At 36.5% G+C, this 17,677-nt stretch overlaps 1 protein-coding gene across 1 annotated transcript in view; it reads right to left on the reverse strand.

The window, feature by feature from the left end:
- The window catches only part of LOC115245921 (cyclic AMP response element-binding protein A), a 27,654-nt gene extending 11,801 nt beyond the window's left edge, over nucleotides 1-15,853 (reverse strand). Inside the window, exon 1 of the mRNA XM_029824415.1 lies at nucleotides 15,615-15,853. Within this exon, the coding sequence (XP_029680275.1) occupies nucleotides 15,615-15,680 (66 nt within the window). The 5' untranslated portion in view covers nucleotides 15,681-15,853. The remainder of the gene's footprint in view (nucleotides 1-15,614) is intronic.
- Between the last annotated feature and the right edge of the window lie 1,824 nt (nucleotides 15,854-17,677).

Here is a 17,677-nt window from a genome sequence, read left to right on the forward strand (position 1 = left end):
GGGGTTCGGCTAAAATTAGAATGCCGCTCTCCCCTATACAATCAAATCAATTTAAAAAATATTTAACCGGTTCCTCTTCCTTGGAAAAATATCTCGCATCCACAACGGCTCTCCTCATAAAGATCCGCAATGCGGAACTCGATTCGCAAGGTCACGACATCGCTCTTCCTTTTCCTGTTCTCTCTATCCTCCTTGCGTCTCTTCTTTTCGTCCTTTTGCCCTTCTGCTCTCCGTTATATTCCGCGCGTTCGCGCGGCCAGCACTTATCTTCCATCCTCTCACGTCTCACTTCCGGCGGAAGCGTGTCGGTAACGGATTGTCCTTCTCGTTGTCTTTTTGGAGATAGGACAGAGGATGTTCGACCCTCTTTTTGCTTCGTCGACGTTTTCCATCCACGATTTTAATGATCTTATCATTAATTGCTGTTTATACTTTGTATCTGTATTTTCCGTGATGTTTCCGCAAACATAAGAGATACGCGCGTTTGCTTATTCATGTGAATCACTGTAATAAATTCTATTTTTTGCGCATTAATATATTAACGAATAAGAGATTTTTCTCGTGTCTCGTCTATGCGATAAGAAGCTACACAATACTTACAACATTCGTATATTATAATGCGCAATTCTGAAGATAAATTTATATTGATAGTTTTGTTTTGCCGCGTCAATGTTGCTAGTCAAGTCTTACAATTTTCTCGAGATCCCTTGACTCATCGGAGAGAATTAATTAATTCTCGAAATAAATACAATAATGCATTGATCTCCTCGTTAATTTATTCTTTTCAGAAACAAATAATGAAAAGAAGCAGCCATTAAAGATTTGGCTTCGCAATCCTTCACGAGTAAGAAAATAGCAATGCATGGAAAATCTGTGAGTGATGAGCTTCGGCGCGCGAGTATCATAGACAATACAGATGAGGGAACGTCAGTATTAATAAATTAAACGTAACCAAGTGATCAATTGCCGAACCACGGCAAGGTTCTCTCTCTCTCTCTCTCTCTTTCTCTCTGCGAACCCATTGCTAGTATATCGTTCTAGTATTTCCGCTGGGAATCACAGCGTGGAGAAGGCCGGCGCTTTTGCGTGTCCCAGCGGGATAGGAATTCCGATTGAATTCGTCCGCCGCAGAAAAAGAAAGAGAGAGAGAGAGAGAAAGGATTGCAACGTAGTGATTGGTATTAACTAACTGCGGTGCAACACGGGAAGTGCATCGAACGCGGGGTCCGGGCTCAGCAATTTTCAACGACGAGTTATTTCGCTATCGCGGCATTTTATTTCGTCGTCATCGAGCTTGTCCTCAAGGAAATCGCGATATCTTGGCTTCGACGCGATCTCCCTCTCAAGTACGATTATTATATTATGCGCCTCTCTTCATTATATCACACTCTACTATGTTGTTACGAGCGTTATTAATACTGCAAGTAATTAAAGAATGAACATAATCGTTTTATAGAACAAGTATCGGGCTAATGATAAAGCCAAAGCGCATAATCATTTTAGCTTCATCTTCTTATGCTTTTGCATTTAGAGTTACATGTATATTAAGTGCATATTCGCACTTTTCAGAAAAAGCAAAGACACTATCTTTTCCTACGGAAAATTATGGTAATAACAGTATACACGGTCGAACAATTAAGTTTCGAGACTCGCTTCGCATTTCCGAATGTTTGATCCGTTTGTGCTGCCATTTTAGGGGGTTATTCACAACTCAATACTCAACACATAGTGCAAGTTTGAAATTATTTGGTTCAATAGTTAATGAGATACAGTTACGCAAAGTTGTGTTACAAAATTTTGTTTAAAAATCGGTGTAATGGAAGGAACGTTCTGCGTTAAATTAGTGAAGTCTCCAACAGAAACGTTACAAATGATTCAGCAAGCCTAGTTCTCTGAAGCAAGCCCTTTCAAAATTTGATTCACGCTTTTTTTTATATCATCTGTATCCTCGAAATGTTATTCTTATGCATAGCTGACTCTCCATAGGCTTGTTGAATCATTTGTAACGTTTCTGTTGGAGACTTCTTTAATTTAATGCAGAATTTAATGTTGACGCGTTGTCAAGCGTTCCTTCTATTACATCGATTTTTAAATAAAATTTTGTAACATTACTTTGCGTGGCTGTATCTCATTAACTATTAAACCAAATAATTTAAAACTTGCATCACGTGTTGAGTATTGAGTTGTGAATAACCCCATAAAATGGCAGCACAAACGGATCAAACGTTCGGAAATGCGAAGCGAGTCTCGAAACTTGATTGTTCGACCGTGTATGCGCGATCTTTTTTTAAATTGTGGATATTAAATTGTAATATCTCTCTCTCAAACATATAGTGGTATCCTTGATAAGGGAGGTTTAGCCGCAAAGTTATGTCGAGTATTAAAAGAACTGACCTTTCCACTTGCCGATTCGACACTAAATTCTGATGCACGGGTCGTAAAGCAATTGTGCGCCGGTGCATAGAAGGCGCATGCAGACAGAGACGCACTCGTGGGTAATGCACCGGAGAGAATTGCAGCGGCATGTTCGCGCGATGTATCAAAAAGTTGCGATACATACGAATGAGAACTGCCGTCTGCGTACATTGTATATATGAAATTTGTGTCTCTTTCATGCCGATTAAGTGCGCGTAACTTACAATCGTTATTCGATCGAGTGTACGTATGTGCGTGCGCGCGTGCTTTGATCATTTTTCCAAATTGTCCGAGAATGCGAGCTCGTGTGTGATTCTAAGCGATTTTTTTTTTTTTACGTTTACTGACAATATAAATATACATATATAAACGCAGGTGCAAAATATTCAAAGCGATAATTTCGCGATTAGGAGGCATAAGTTATAAAGCATACAAAGAAAAAAGAAACAATATCCAACAAAGTCGCACGTTCGACATATGTGCACGTCTCGCGTTATCTTCTCTCACGACTAGAGGCATAAATTTCCAATAAAACACGATAACAGTCCGGAATAAATTGAAGCATCGAAAACGCGGACGTATAAAAAGAGGGTGACCTGAATTTTTGTTATAATTCTTGCGTGACGACGCAGCACGACACCGCTATATCACACTTGTGAAACCACCTGATCCCGCGATCGTAAAACCGCTTGTACCGCCAGAAAGAGTCTCGCGCAAGCAGAAAATCGTTTCTCTTGCTACCAGTGCGAAGACGCACGGTGGAAGGTCAATGCACGCACGGCCGAATATCTAATTACGCTAATGCGATCGTAACCGAAACCCGACCGTACGGAATATCAATAAGAGAGACGGGCACAAATATTTTCCCCGACATTCGCTGCACACATTGAGGGAAATTACCCCGTTATGTTTGACTGTTTCGTCGCGATGGATTCCCGACAATGCGATCGTTTTCAATTATTTCCGATTAATAATATTCACTCGTATGTCAAAATCGATATAATACCGCAAGCATATAAAGAAAATCATTCACTGTCGATTAAATCAATTTTATTAGCGCGCGAATTAATTACTAGCGCGAATTAATGTTAATTGTCTTGCCTCGATACAAAAGAAATTATCTCTGGTGCGGTTAAATATTTTTAGACTATCGCATAAATATTTATTGCTCAATTGTTCTTCTTATATTGTTAAAAAAGCGGATATTTGCTAATTATCCTTCTCACCAGTATGTATGTAGTGTATCATGGCTGCTCATAGAATTTTAATTAATTAAAAAAAAATTTTTATTTAATAATTTTTTATAGAATGGGTTCATTTTAATAGAAAATTTAATTAATAGGCTCATTTTATATTCCCCATAATATGATTGGCTCATTTTTAAACTGTAATATAATTTTTTTTCAAAAATAATTTAAAATAAAATGAGAAAAATAAAATTTTTGTATATCTTTCACGAAAACATGTGGGTTATCTGTAAAAATCTCTATTTTCAAAGAAGCTACGGAATTTCTCCATTGTAGAATAGGTCAATCTTTCAGGATTCTAGCAAGGGAAGATACGTCTACGGCGTTTACCGGCCTCGTCGAAGTCACGAAAAAAGGTGAATGTCCTCGAGTTCCATCCGAACTATCCCGTCACTTCGTTTACTCCCCACCATGGTCGGCGACGATGCCGGCGATGACGACAGGTCTCTCTTTCTCTCTCTCTTTCTCTCTGTTTTTCTTTCTCTCTCCCTGTCCGGGACTGTATTGCCATACAACTCGTTTCAAAACCAGATCCCTTCTTAACAAGTACTACCGTAGCCGTGAACCTTCTGAGGAAAGTCGAGAAACTCTAGAAAATCTTGTCGGGACGATGTTCGAAACGCTCAGATACTCGCGCTTGATCGTGAAACAGCGATGAGATCGAATAATATTAATATGATGTTTATTTTAAAAAATTACACATACTGATATAAAATTCATTTTTTTTACGTCAATCGAACTCATCAATATGGAACGTGTCCCCAATGATTCTTCCTTCTAGAAATCATCGCGGAATTAAATCTTAAAGCGTATAAAATATAAACAACTTCGCTAAATATTTGAATTCAGGACAAACGCAGCTATAAATTATTTCGGCATCTATTTGGTTAATTTTAACATTTCAATAAACATTATTGAAAGTAAGAGTCGCGTAGAGGAGCGTTCCTTACTTTATACACATGTTATTAATATTTACTTAATTCTGTTCCATATTGTTTTCATGATTAACAATCTCTTGAAATATGTATATAAAAATGAATCTTGTGCCTGATGAATGGGCCGAGTGCCTTAGCTTCGTAAACAAGAAATTGGCGCTTAGTAAACTATATTTATGCCTGTTGTCAGGAATTTGTACGTGTTCTCACGTACGTCTCAAAATTATTTACACATTCCGTCTCCATTCGACTTTCAGGCAGACGGACAATAATTTATCCGTCGTGAACGTTCTGTCCGTGAATCAACAGGTAGTTCTTAGCGAATCGTACATTGAACGAAAAACTTCCATATATATGTTTGCTCTTAATGTAATCGTTATCAAAGTTTGCAAACTTTATTCACTAACGATATGAAATAATCCAATGTGTTATAATAGATAGTATAATATCTTCTAAAGATAAAACAAGATATAGGGACCATTTTCAATTTTGTTAATTATATATTGCATCATAAATAGACGAGATTTTATTACACAATTGCGTTAAATATATTTATAATTTGATATGAAATATCGCTTGACGAATTTATTGCTTTCTGCCTCTGTGCCCAAGAATGGAGCAATCAACGACGATAATTCGAATCGAATGCAGAAAGGACCATTTCCTTCTGTATACCTATACTGGCCTCGAGATATATCACTCCATCGATTAGTATTCGAATCTGAGAGGCCAATAAAGGCAACGAATGGCTATTGAACGATACAACATTCTCGATAGAGTCAAAAGGTCCAATCGGCGGAACCAATCTCTATTATTATTATTCTCGCCAGTTGTAAGAAAGCACGCAGAAAATAAATCAATTAATAATTTGAATAATTCTAAATACATCATTAATTGTGGAAATGTACTGACTGCTTTAAATTTTTCAAATTTAAATTTGAGATTTGTGATAATTTCGAAGTGTTTTCAAAGCGTCTTCGCGATTGTCTTTGAGCTTGAGAGCAATCGTTGAATCAATATCATCTCATTTAATTTTGAATATGTTTCTAATCCCGAACACACACAACATGCGATAACTCGTGAAATATTTGAAATACGTCGTATAAGCAAAAATGTAAATTTGTAAATTTAAAATTGTTTGTACATTTATAAAATCTGAGTCAAAATGTTCTGAATCAAAGTGCTTTTATATATAGCTAACTAACTAACTTATCAGTGATTAACTATGCAATATTCAGATCAACAGTTAATTACACAGTGTTACATGTCAAGGGTGTAAATTAATTGACTTCTATCGCTCGCAATAACAGTAGCACTTGATGTTTTGATCGATTTTTCCTTATTCGCTTCACTTTTTATGCGAATTCTTTTTGCGAAAAGTAAAATCGACGCAAGAGGCGAACTTTGGTCGACTTTAAATCATCTGAGTCATACTTCTGAATCTCGTAGCATTAATTTATATAACATTTGTTGTGCTTATTCGCTAAACGCAATGTCAACAAATAAAGTTTTAACTAAAACGTAAACTTCTATTCTCAAATAAAAAAAAAAAGAGAGAAAAAGAGAATATCTCTATCTATAAAAGTATGGTTTCGTAGTGTCTCTAAGAATCCTCTCTTGCTCCAAGCAAGTTTATCGGCGATCGTAGCCTGAATGACATTGAAATTAATAGGATAGTCCGGGGCAAAGTGCGACCAAAATTTAATTAATTCAAATAATCAAAAGTTGTAGTATTTCATCAATTTGTCGCCATGGTCAGTGAAGAGATAAAGCTGAGGTAATAGGTATATCGCGTAAGAAACTGTGCGGTTATCAATTTAGGTTAGACAAAGGCGAGTAGTCGATTTATAGACGGTTTCGAAAAAAAAGGACGGCGAAAAAGAACTGCATGGGGAAAGAAGACGGAGAAACAACGCGCGATAGCGGTTGCGCGCAATTGATAAGAGCTTATCACGCGGCAAGCGTAACTATTCAGCACGACTGGCTTACAGGGGCCACCGTTTCACTTTATCGTCATCGTATACCTGTGAACGCATAATCGCACGCATTTGTTCAACGCGCCTGATAAATGCGCGTTCACGAAGTCGAAGGAACTGAAGAAATATGGGGGACCGGTGAACTTTCGTCATCAGTAATGAGAGAAGCTCGGCGAGATGAATGTGTTGGATTTAGGGTCCGTTAAAATCCGCTATCGAAGGCTAATGGGGAATTTATACGCAGCCAAGACAGGGAGCCAAATCAAACATAAAGTAAAAAAGAGTTACTTGTTTTTCTCGACACAAGCGTTTAAGAAGCCGCATAAAGGGGTTTAGAGGTAGAAATTCTAATCTTTCTAAATGTCTTTTAGTCGCCCTTAGAGTTTTTACGTCTTTTGACGTGGTCCTAAAAATCTCGAAACTTATTAGCAAACACTTATTAGTGTATATCTATCGTAATTCTTATGAGAAGGATTCTCAAGGATATCTTGATAAGGTGTGTTGCCAGTACGAGTCAAATTCAGCGCACAGCCGCGAACCTGCTTAAAGTCGACAAAAAGCAGAGAAGAATGTCACCGCCTTAAATAACGTACGATATGACGATATCGGCGAGACCTACATAGATGAAATCGAGAACCGTCGTGCGGTAGAATGCAACCGCACACCCAAGAGCTGTTCGTAGCACCTTTGCAACATAGGAATGCAATAAGAATGATCCGGAAAAGATTCCTGGCCATCCAGGTTCACTTACTAAATTAACGAGACTTCATTTAATGGACCGAGATAATGACCTCGAAGTGTGAAAGAAAAAAAATCTAAAGAATTTTTTCTCTATTTTTTTAAACATTATCGATAGTATAACTCATGTCTTTATATATATTCTTACATTTATGAGAGTCTGCAATCTCGCTTTTATCTCCTTTCTTCGATAGCAGTTCCATATTGGCCGATAACGGTAGGGAGACTAAATGGATTTCTAAAGTTTTTCGATATGATTAAATTGTGAAGACAATCTGTTAAAAGCATGGTTCTTCTGTGAATCATCGACCGTAAGAGAACGGACGAGATTAATAGATTATGTTCTATTGAATCGATATCGTTGCTTAATATATCTCTATTAGCAAGAATAAAATGTTTTCTAAATAATAATTACACTATTAAAAAAAAATGATTTTTTTTATTTTCGTATAATATAAAAAAAATGGAGTCTGAAATATCCAATATTATATTCGAAAGTTAGCTCCTTCAAAAAGTCTCTGAAATTTGCACGTAGAGATGCGATTTTTAATCAGCGTAATTTATTCACCATCCTTGAGTGAATATTATCCCTTCTTATAGCGCAAATGTTATCTGCGATCTGTCGTTGAAATCTCGCCGTGATGCCGACCAATCATTGATAATGACACGGATAAGCGAGCATCTGTCGTTCGAGACGAAAACAGCTTGCTCTGGCACGAATGTGCGATTTCAATCGCTCTGAATTATTCAAGGTCGGGAGAATTTCTTCCTCATTATATCGCGAATCGCGATGCAATTGTTACGTTACACTTTGTGTACTCGATCAAGCGATATTTTTTTTTCAAAAATTCTCTTTTATCTGTTACGGATAGACACGCGATGGATTGTAGGCGCGAATTTTTCTTGCATTTATTCAAAAATCGCGCCAACGATAGTAACAATAACGGTTTTATGCCGGTAACTACGGCAAGATTGACAATCCGATTGCAACTGACTGACGATGAGTGGTGACAGCTTGGTGACAGTTATAATATAGCGGTCAAATGTAAAGTGCGAGATAACTGCGAGATAATGACGTAAAATTGCTCTGGAACTTTCTCGTGGATCATCTTATTCTGTTGACAGCGTTATGTCTTGTGCGAAATAACATTAGCATGTATATTATTTTCGAAGAACGTATTTAATTGAGTGTGACGAGTCTGCCAAATTGCATTTTTTATTCACGAGTCGCAATCGCATGACGCAATCGTTTTTACAAAAAAAAAAAAAAGTTAAATGTTGTGACAATATCTCATATGAGATATTAAATCATCTTTCATATATTTTTACATATTTTCACGTTATCTACAAACACGTGAGTGATCAAAGGAAAGGATGACCTTGTACATCTTGTTGGCGATAGATGAATCACAAAGTAGATATCTATTGTCTTACAATGCGAGAAATGATCAAAGTAGACAATTTTTTCTTATATCGATAAACTACTATAATTTAATAGAAATTTTTCTTCTTGTCCAAATCTTAGTACAATCTTTTAAATATCTATTTTTGTGGTCAACTCTGTTTTATATTATCTGTCATTCAATCAAAATACGTTAATTAATGTCCCTGAAAATATTTACTCTCATTAGAGTCAATCATTTCACGGAGGATGCAGTTCTTTTTTAACAAAACTACACTACGTAGTTCGTGGTGCATAGCATCACGTGCGTTACAGAGAGAGAATAGTTCCGTGCGCAAGCGTGCGCGGAAGAAAAGTTTACGGTTACGCATGTACAAAGGTGGAAATCCCGCAGCTAACGGTGTTTTGCGAACAGACGATACGCCAGAAACGGTAAGAACGTAACAATATCCTGTGCGAATCGCTCAGTTTTTATTTTTTACCGGTGATCGCAGTCTGAATCGATCGTTACATTCGAGGAATACAGACGAGTGATTCGATCACAATTATGCGCATTTATTAAATTAAATTGTTTTTTTTTTCAATAAAGAAAATAAATTTCATTTTACGTAATATCTATAAAATCGGTAAAAATATTGTGGCCACAAATTTAAGAAAATACTCATTATAAGTGCAACGACGCGGACGTGAATCTAAATTATTGAATCCGATGGCATGTTGTTTTAGAATCGACGCAATTAAAAAAAAAAAAAAAAATCGATTTCTGTTTCGTCGCCGCAGCGTGACGGAGCGCGAAGGAAAGATCTCCAGAAAATCACTCGGGACTTTCACGTCTTGGCTAAGTCGAGAAGCATCTCTACCGGAGAATTTATTTCAGACGTTGAAAGGTCACGCTATAGTAAACTCGTCGCGAATTCTTTCGAATGCCTTCCTTCTACGGTGCGGTTTAATTCGCGGCGTAACGAAGAAGCGAAGCGTGCAAGTAAACGGGAAGTCGGGGAAAAACAATAATTATTTTCGTGTCACAGCGATAAGGAAATGTGACGCTAGAAAATGAGTGATCGCCGAGTAATTGGCGTTTCTTTTTTTTCAAGAACGTCCGTTTTGACGACGATCGATGTCACGAATCAAGGGAAGAGCCGAGGAGGAGTTCCGCTCGCCTAGGCGGAAAGCTCGTCTGGGCGGAATTCTATTTCGGCGTGTGTTTGTTTGAGATAGAAAGTTGCCTCTGGTAGAGATCGGCAAATAGAATCTTTGCCGAACGACAAGAGGCCGGTTGCCAGTTCAATAATGGGTGCTTTCTATTTAAGTGACACGAGTCGATGCAACTCGATTTCTATGATTGCCTCGAGCAAACTTTGATTAGACTAATCATTAATTAATTTATAGAATGATTAACAACAAAATTCCTAATGCAATTATATTAATGAGTATTCCGTCCTAATCAGTTTTTGATCGAAGTGATCATAGGAGTCGACTTGTTAAATGGAAAGCACCGACGTGTTGCCATTTCCGAGAGGAAATATGATACTTGCTGTGTGTCCTATGTACGGATCTATCGGGTTATAAAGTCCGCGTGATTCATCTGTATGGCGTTATTTCCTACTTTCCGCAGTTCGGAGATAAAATCCTTGAGAACAGACTCTTTCTCTCTTTTTTTTTTTTTTTAAAGGAAGGGATTACGATTATTGAGAATTTGTTAAAAGAGATTGACAACGTATAAAATATATTTATACTTTATTTTGATAAAATCAATAAAAAAAATTAATTCGATTCTTTTTTTCATTTAATGCTTTTCAGGCATTATAATATTTGAACGTGCGCTCTCATTCCCTAGTTATTCGCTTTTATATAACATTTGCCATATACAGAAGAAAGAGTGTCACAATATTGCTCTATCACTATTGTCTTCGGTCTTCCACTCTTTGTGGTTATGTTTCCGGTTGGGATCTCGACATATTCACACTTCCGGTTTTGAATTAGAAGGCAGCCAACCACGACTTTTCTCAGAGAGATATTGCTACATTGATTATTATGGATGTTCTACTGTAATACATTGCTATTTTTATCTCTTTATCCTAATTAGATTAGATATGTAATTACTGCCGCTATATAATATGTCTTTGCCCGATAAATGAATGATTATGAAACTTTTCAAAAAGCAACGATTGCCTTATAATTTGTGTTACTATGTTAAAATAATCATTTACTTTTCTATCAAAACTCTATTAATTTCTTTGAACAAACCGATTACTTCCTATTCAATATTTCTGAGTTAACTCAGAATGGGAAAAAACATTGATATCATGAGAAAATAATAGCATGAGATCGATAAAACAATCGTGAGAACGAGATACTATTATGTCGAGGTGCTTTCTGTTTTGCCCGTTTGTTTTCGCTAACAATTTGTCGTCGACAATTTTTGTATATCAAAGATAATCGATATTTACATTGGGAGAGTTAACTTTGTTTTAACACGTTCATTGTGTTTTTCCTTCCGGACAGATTAAAACAAAATCTTTCTCATCAGAAGGCCTTTTGTTATTCAATCTTTACATTAATGACATGCTGAGAAAATAATCGTCAGATAAGACGCTAATGTCATATAATTCACGAATAAAAAGCAAGAATGCCAGATTTCACTTTTATCTGGAACATTAGCTCTTTCAAAGGAAAATTTTTCTATCAGAGCATGACGATTGTCTGCTGAGCTTTCCAAAACGTAGGCTTTCGCAATGTTTATTAATTCATTTATAATATTCTTCATAAGATTTTATATCTTTATTGTTATATTACTACTTAATAGAGTTAATAATATTTGCAAACATCGAGTTTTTTCTTCCAAAAAAAGTTGCGAGAGTCTTGAAAAATATTCAAAAATATACCACGCTCGAATTTGTAACGCGAGGATTACTATCGACACACTTGCGTCAGTGGCACCTGCGCGAGCATGACAAACAAGTGAGGAAAATTGCTTTATATCGCCCACGATAAAAACGCGACATGTACGAGCCTAAACACAATTAACGAGCGCCGCAGCAAGGTTGCCATGCTTACCCTACATTTTCAACAAAGATATGAAAGCTCCACTTGCGAAATTTCCTTAAACGTTAAATTTTATCAATTTAAGCGATTAACAGATTAGCATTAAGTATGAATTACATAACCAAGTGAATATAAATTTAGCGGATTAAAAAAAACGTGAACTTAATCTTTAAAACGGAATAAATTTAAGTCTTTTGTACAAGTAAAAAGTTAAAAATAGAAGAATACACACGGAGCTGCCGAGAGAATGCAACGCGGCATATGTTGTCAAGATAATAACGCTTATCGGGACAAGTGGTCTTTAACATAACAAGACAGATAGCGAATTAATTGCAGCTGTGTTTCTTCGGTAATAAGCAAGAAAAAAAGTGATGCGCAAAAGTGTCGACCTGTCCATTCATTCCGCTATGAAAAAAAGCAATTCTGTGACACGATTCGATTTCTGTCTCTCGGCTATGCCAAGTTTTCGTATCCGCATCGATTGTTCGATGCATCGCGAATACTCGTACGTTTCCTCCTCGCGCTGTTGCTTTATCGCTCGCTTGATAGCGTAATGATGCTCGATCGAAAACTCAACAAATCGTCATTTTTAACGAGACCGAAAGCCGACTAAGCAGGAAATCGATATTTTTGCCGGCGCCAATTTCATAATTGAAACATTCATTACGAGCAACTTTTCGACGACAATTTAAATGTTCTTCGAAACGCGAACTTTCCTCGCATATGCGCAGTTGATAATGTCCGCTAGTTTCTACTATTTAGATTGGGAGCGGAGATTTTCTTTAACGAACGCACGTTGGCTTAAACGATTTTATTAGCTGAACGTATTTGACTTCGCGCGCGATGGCTGTCCCGCCGCTAAAGGGGACTGACCCTCCAAATATGATGAGAAAGCATTAACATGCACGCGCCAATTCGCCTTTCAATTTCTATTACGATGTTCTCAAGCCAGACTATCGTACCGATACATATTAATAACTTCTTATTATGCAAAAATAATGAAAAACAGCTTGAAAATTCGAGTGAAAGATAAATGATTGAAAAAAAATGATTGTTATGTATATATAAATAAATGATTCTTTTTAACGTTTATGTCGAATTTTATGCCGTTTCGCAGACGCAAATAAGTAATGAAAAATAGAAGAAAACAGATTAAAAGTTCTCGGATTAACAGAAAAATAATTCTGTGCACATGCTTAATGTGCATTTTATTGAATCCGCTTCGTGTGTGTCTCTTCTTTCAAACAACTCTCAAGTTACGTAAACTGCATTTCGTAGATAATAAGAGTATATTAAAGAGTTAAAAGCAAACAAATACGCTCGGTTATAATTGCTCCGTACGAAAATATGTAATTGCTGGTCCAGTTTGTAAGTCGTATGGAAAGCGAAGGACCGTGATGAATATGCGATAAGTCCGAGCGCGGTTTAGGATCGATAAAATGTCATTAGTAAACAAAGATGCGATTATCCGCTTAACGAGAGTATACACGAAACTGCAGAGTTTATTCTAGATATTACAGATTCACAAACTAGAATATACCTTCCAAGAAATTCAGTAAACATTTCCGTTGAGCTTTTATCAGTATTCTACTTTATGTGCGTAATTTGTAATCTACTATATTCGGTATACGTTGCGGTATACGAATGTCTGCTGAGTGAAACGATTTTATCACGAAAATACATTAGTATACACCGGCAATGATATCAATAACAAAACAATTAGAAATATAATGGTTTTGGGAATTTTCCCAAAAATAATTTCCCGGCAAAAATGTGTCGTTAAATTCAAATTCAGGAAGAAAAAATCCGATTTTCTGAAAATATCATACATTCCTACAGATTGAGCATACCAACAGCAAAATATGCGGGCAAACCATCGATCGGTTCTTGGTGCCCATAAAGAACGACACGATATTTGTACAGGTGTGTAAAGTGGCACACTAATGCTTTACTGCCCAAATACAATACCTTTCCCCGGTACTTGTTGCGGTATTACATGTCGCGATAAGTGCTGTAAAATTTTGCCGAGAAGCGGTAATCCTACCGTCGTGTTTACGAACGGCAATCGAACTGCGACGAGACACAGATGACGTTCGAATGTGCATTCTGGAAAATAACAATCGTCTCACATTGTTGAGTAAGTTTTCTTCAAGAAATAATTGAGCCAACGAATTAACTTCGAAGACGATCGTATTTATCGCAAACGACAATTGAACGTTGATTCCCAATGGAATCGAACGTATACGTATCTCGCGCTCCGGCCTTCTAGGAAATAATAAAAATACCGGCGTTTTCTTCGAACTTAAGAAATTACTATCTGCGAACGTGCGAAGCGACGGGCGGGCGATAACAGGAACAATAACTAATAATAAGTATACACGTCTGATGTGTAAAACGCAACAACGCGCGAAACATATCGCGCGCATTGATGTTTATTGCCGGCATGAAACGTAGATTCGCTCGTGAGAGTTACATGATTAACCAGCCAGGTTTCTAGAAACCTGGCGTAATTCCGTTAATGAGAAAGTGATTGATTTGCATCCAATTCCATATATATATTCCCGCAGAAAATTCTGACTCGAAAGGGTCAAGGGAAATCGCGTTCGTGTCCCCTTTTGCACGTCGATCGAGGATAAGAAATTACATGTCGCGATAAATGAAATATGCGCATATGCGTAACCATTGTTATCGTTGCGAACGCAACGAGCAATGAAAAATGGTCTCCGTAGCATTCGCGGGATGGTAGATGAATGTGAGAGTCGCGATGAATAGACAGGGGGTCTACCCGGCAGAAGAATTATCGATGTTACGAAACGTAATGATGTTTGTCGTATCATGTAAATTTGTCTCTTCACTCATTTCCTTGAGCTTAATTAACACAAACGCGATGATGAATGGCAATATGCGAGATGCATGCCCGGATACGCGGCTATTCGACATTCATACAGTCTGTGTGTCATGCGCTTTTTCCGAAGCGGAGAGATATTAACCCAATTTAAAAAAAAAAAGTAGTATTTGATTGAAGAACACGCAATTAAAAAGTGAATTCGCGCGGTTTTAGACTGGAGTTAATTTTTATAAAATCTTACACATACAACACGCACACTTTTCCGGTTAAACTCAATCATATTTTACTAAATATTAGAATAAAATTCTTTGTCAGTTACTTGTTCGAGTGCTAAAAACTCGCAAATAAATTTACAAATAAATGGCATATCAATGTCAAGAGTCGTAGTTGTTATCTACGAGAAACGCGTGTAAGAAGTAGAAATGTATTTTCCAATGACATTTAGCTAATAAATTTGATAAATATAGCATGTATTCAAGTGTTCCTCACGTTTTGCATAAAAAAGAAGCTTATAAATTTCCAAGAATAGAATGTAAAATGAATAAAATCTCCCTTATAAACTCCGACTTTATCTCAATCCAAAGCACGTGGATAACATTACAAATAATGGTATTTGTTAGTAATATTGTGACAGCATATTGTAGGCCGTGTAAAGACTATCTCCGTCTATATCTGACACAAATATTCGAATAACGCGGAGGATTACGGGTCTCAAAAGAACGTAGGCGTCCCTGCGATTCCAACAGTTTCAGCTTCCTTTCGTTCGCGATCTCGCGGACGAGTACTTTCTCGAGAATATACTCGCTGTATAGGAAGCAAGAAATTCGCGATTGCAAGCATGGAATTTTAGAGACGTGTATATGTTAGCAAACATTAATAAAATAGGATTTCTCGAGAAACTGCACATATTCTTCGTAGCACGAGATTTCCGACATTTCTCGGTAAACTTTTCAGCTAATCTCATTGCGGTTTCTTATCGGAAGAATCAATTTGTATGCGCACACTCACCGGGTCGGAGAGATAAGACTCCCATAATTCCTTGAGGTCGCCCGGTCCCACGTCGAAAAATGCCATGATATTTTGTTTCCTTTAGCTTTCCGAGTAGTATAAGCGTCGCCGGTCAGACGAACATGATATCTGTCCATGAAGGACGAAGGAAATTAAAGGGTCGACATGCTGTCGCCACGGAAATTCAGCATCCTTATAATCTCACAAACTGGTAGATATCTGAAAGCAAAAGATTGTGAACTGATATTTCATGGCGGATATCATTAATTATCTCTTTTATTCATTAAAGCGACGTAATGTGAGATCTGCAATTACGCAGCATGCTATTTAATTGCATTAAACGAGATCCGCGAGAGAGTCTCTTGGGTCTCTTAAGATTAAAATAGGATCTTGCTATTTGCAGAAAATGAGAGAAAACAAATTATGCGTCGCATTTGTAACCCAATTAAAATTAGATTAGAGAAGTACGAGAGATAAAAGAGAAATATAATATTCACTTTCAAATATATAAATAAAATAGAGAAGGGAAGACAGAGATAAAAAGAGAAAAAAAGGTTCATGTAAGTGTTACTGAAAAATCCAACCGGATGTCAGATGCTGATCAGTAAAAAGAATATTGATAAAGAAGCGCGCGACTTATAGATTATTAACATATGCACGTATGCGCATCCGTGACCTCAGTACCGCGTTTGGTATCACGCGCGCGGCTTATTATCTGCCGCGGCCGGTTTCACGTTTAATGCCTTTTGTCCTATATTATGCTCCTATATACGAGATAATGCATAACTGCATTGCAGATTGCGGCGCGTTCTAACGAGTTCAATGGACCTATCTTTATGTGAGCTAAGTATATTATATATATATTTGTGAGAAAACGCGAAAGAGAAGATGCTTCCGATTATCATGTAGTAATGTAATCGAATGTAATCGAGTGTATAAAATTGTGTAAAAAAAAATAGCGGATAAAGGTTTTAAATTATGTTTTAAATTATTATAATTTCTAATTGTATTTTATAACTCTTTAAATTTTAATAACATTGTACTATAATTCCTTTTCATTTTTATATGTATATATATTGTTTGTCTTTTTCTCTCTCTCTCTCTCTCTCTCTGCCTCTCTTTCTCTCTTTCATGTACATATATAATTTTTACAATCCTATCTATAAACAATTATATTTACAAATTAAAGTTTCTGAATCTCTTTATACTTACATTAGAGAAACAATATTAAGAAAATCTTTAGATAAGAAATATTGTATCAATTTAAAAAATTCTCTTGAAGTATGATGAAAGAAGAATTCAATTGAATTGCTTTTCATATATGTAACAAGCATAAACGGGAATCACGATCGAGAAGACTGATTAAAGTATGTCGAGAATTTTAATCGGTTTCATTTGTCGGAAAAGAAAATTACGTAGTGTGCCATATGCGATGTAAATATCCTTCCTTAATCTGAAACCTGGTCTCTCTTTTAACCGCAGATCTTTGTACGTGCAAGATAATATTTCCTCATAAAAAGATTCATGCATAAGAAATTAAGTAAAGAATTTTTACACGAGCGAAGCTTTTGCTTTGAAAACTGACGTTAGGATATACGATATAGCATCGCTGATGCTAGAAGGATTAACCGCGTCCATGCATTTAATCGTCGATTATGTCATGGAATGTAATCACAAGAATAGTTACAAAAGGATATTAAGTTTCGATACTTTTAACGAATGACACAGTCGCCGTTAAATAGCATACACTATGTTTTTAACACACACGCGCATATATGTTATTTCACAGATGAAACAGTTATACATTGATATATGCTAATCCTATTAAACTCTGTCAATATACAGTTATTCTACTCTCTCTTCAAGCGCGTGTATAATTCAAAATTAATGACGAATCCATTTCTGTGTCGCATATTAAACATTAACACCAGTAACAATAACGTAACAATCCATTATTTAATATGTGTGTCATCTTGTGTATCATATCACGATATCATTATCGAAGCTGCTCTTGAAAAAATTATTCATTTCCGCACGTATCAGTTCCATTACTTTTATCAATA

This window comes from Formica exsecta, unplaced genomic scaffold (genome assembly GCF_003651465.1).
Source record: "Formica exsecta isolate Colony F162 unplaced genomic scaffold, ASM365146v1 scaffold137, whole genome shotgun sequence".
Classification (NCBI taxonomy): Eukaryota; Metazoa; Arthropoda; class Insecta; order Hymenoptera; family Formicidae; genus Formica; species Formica exsecta.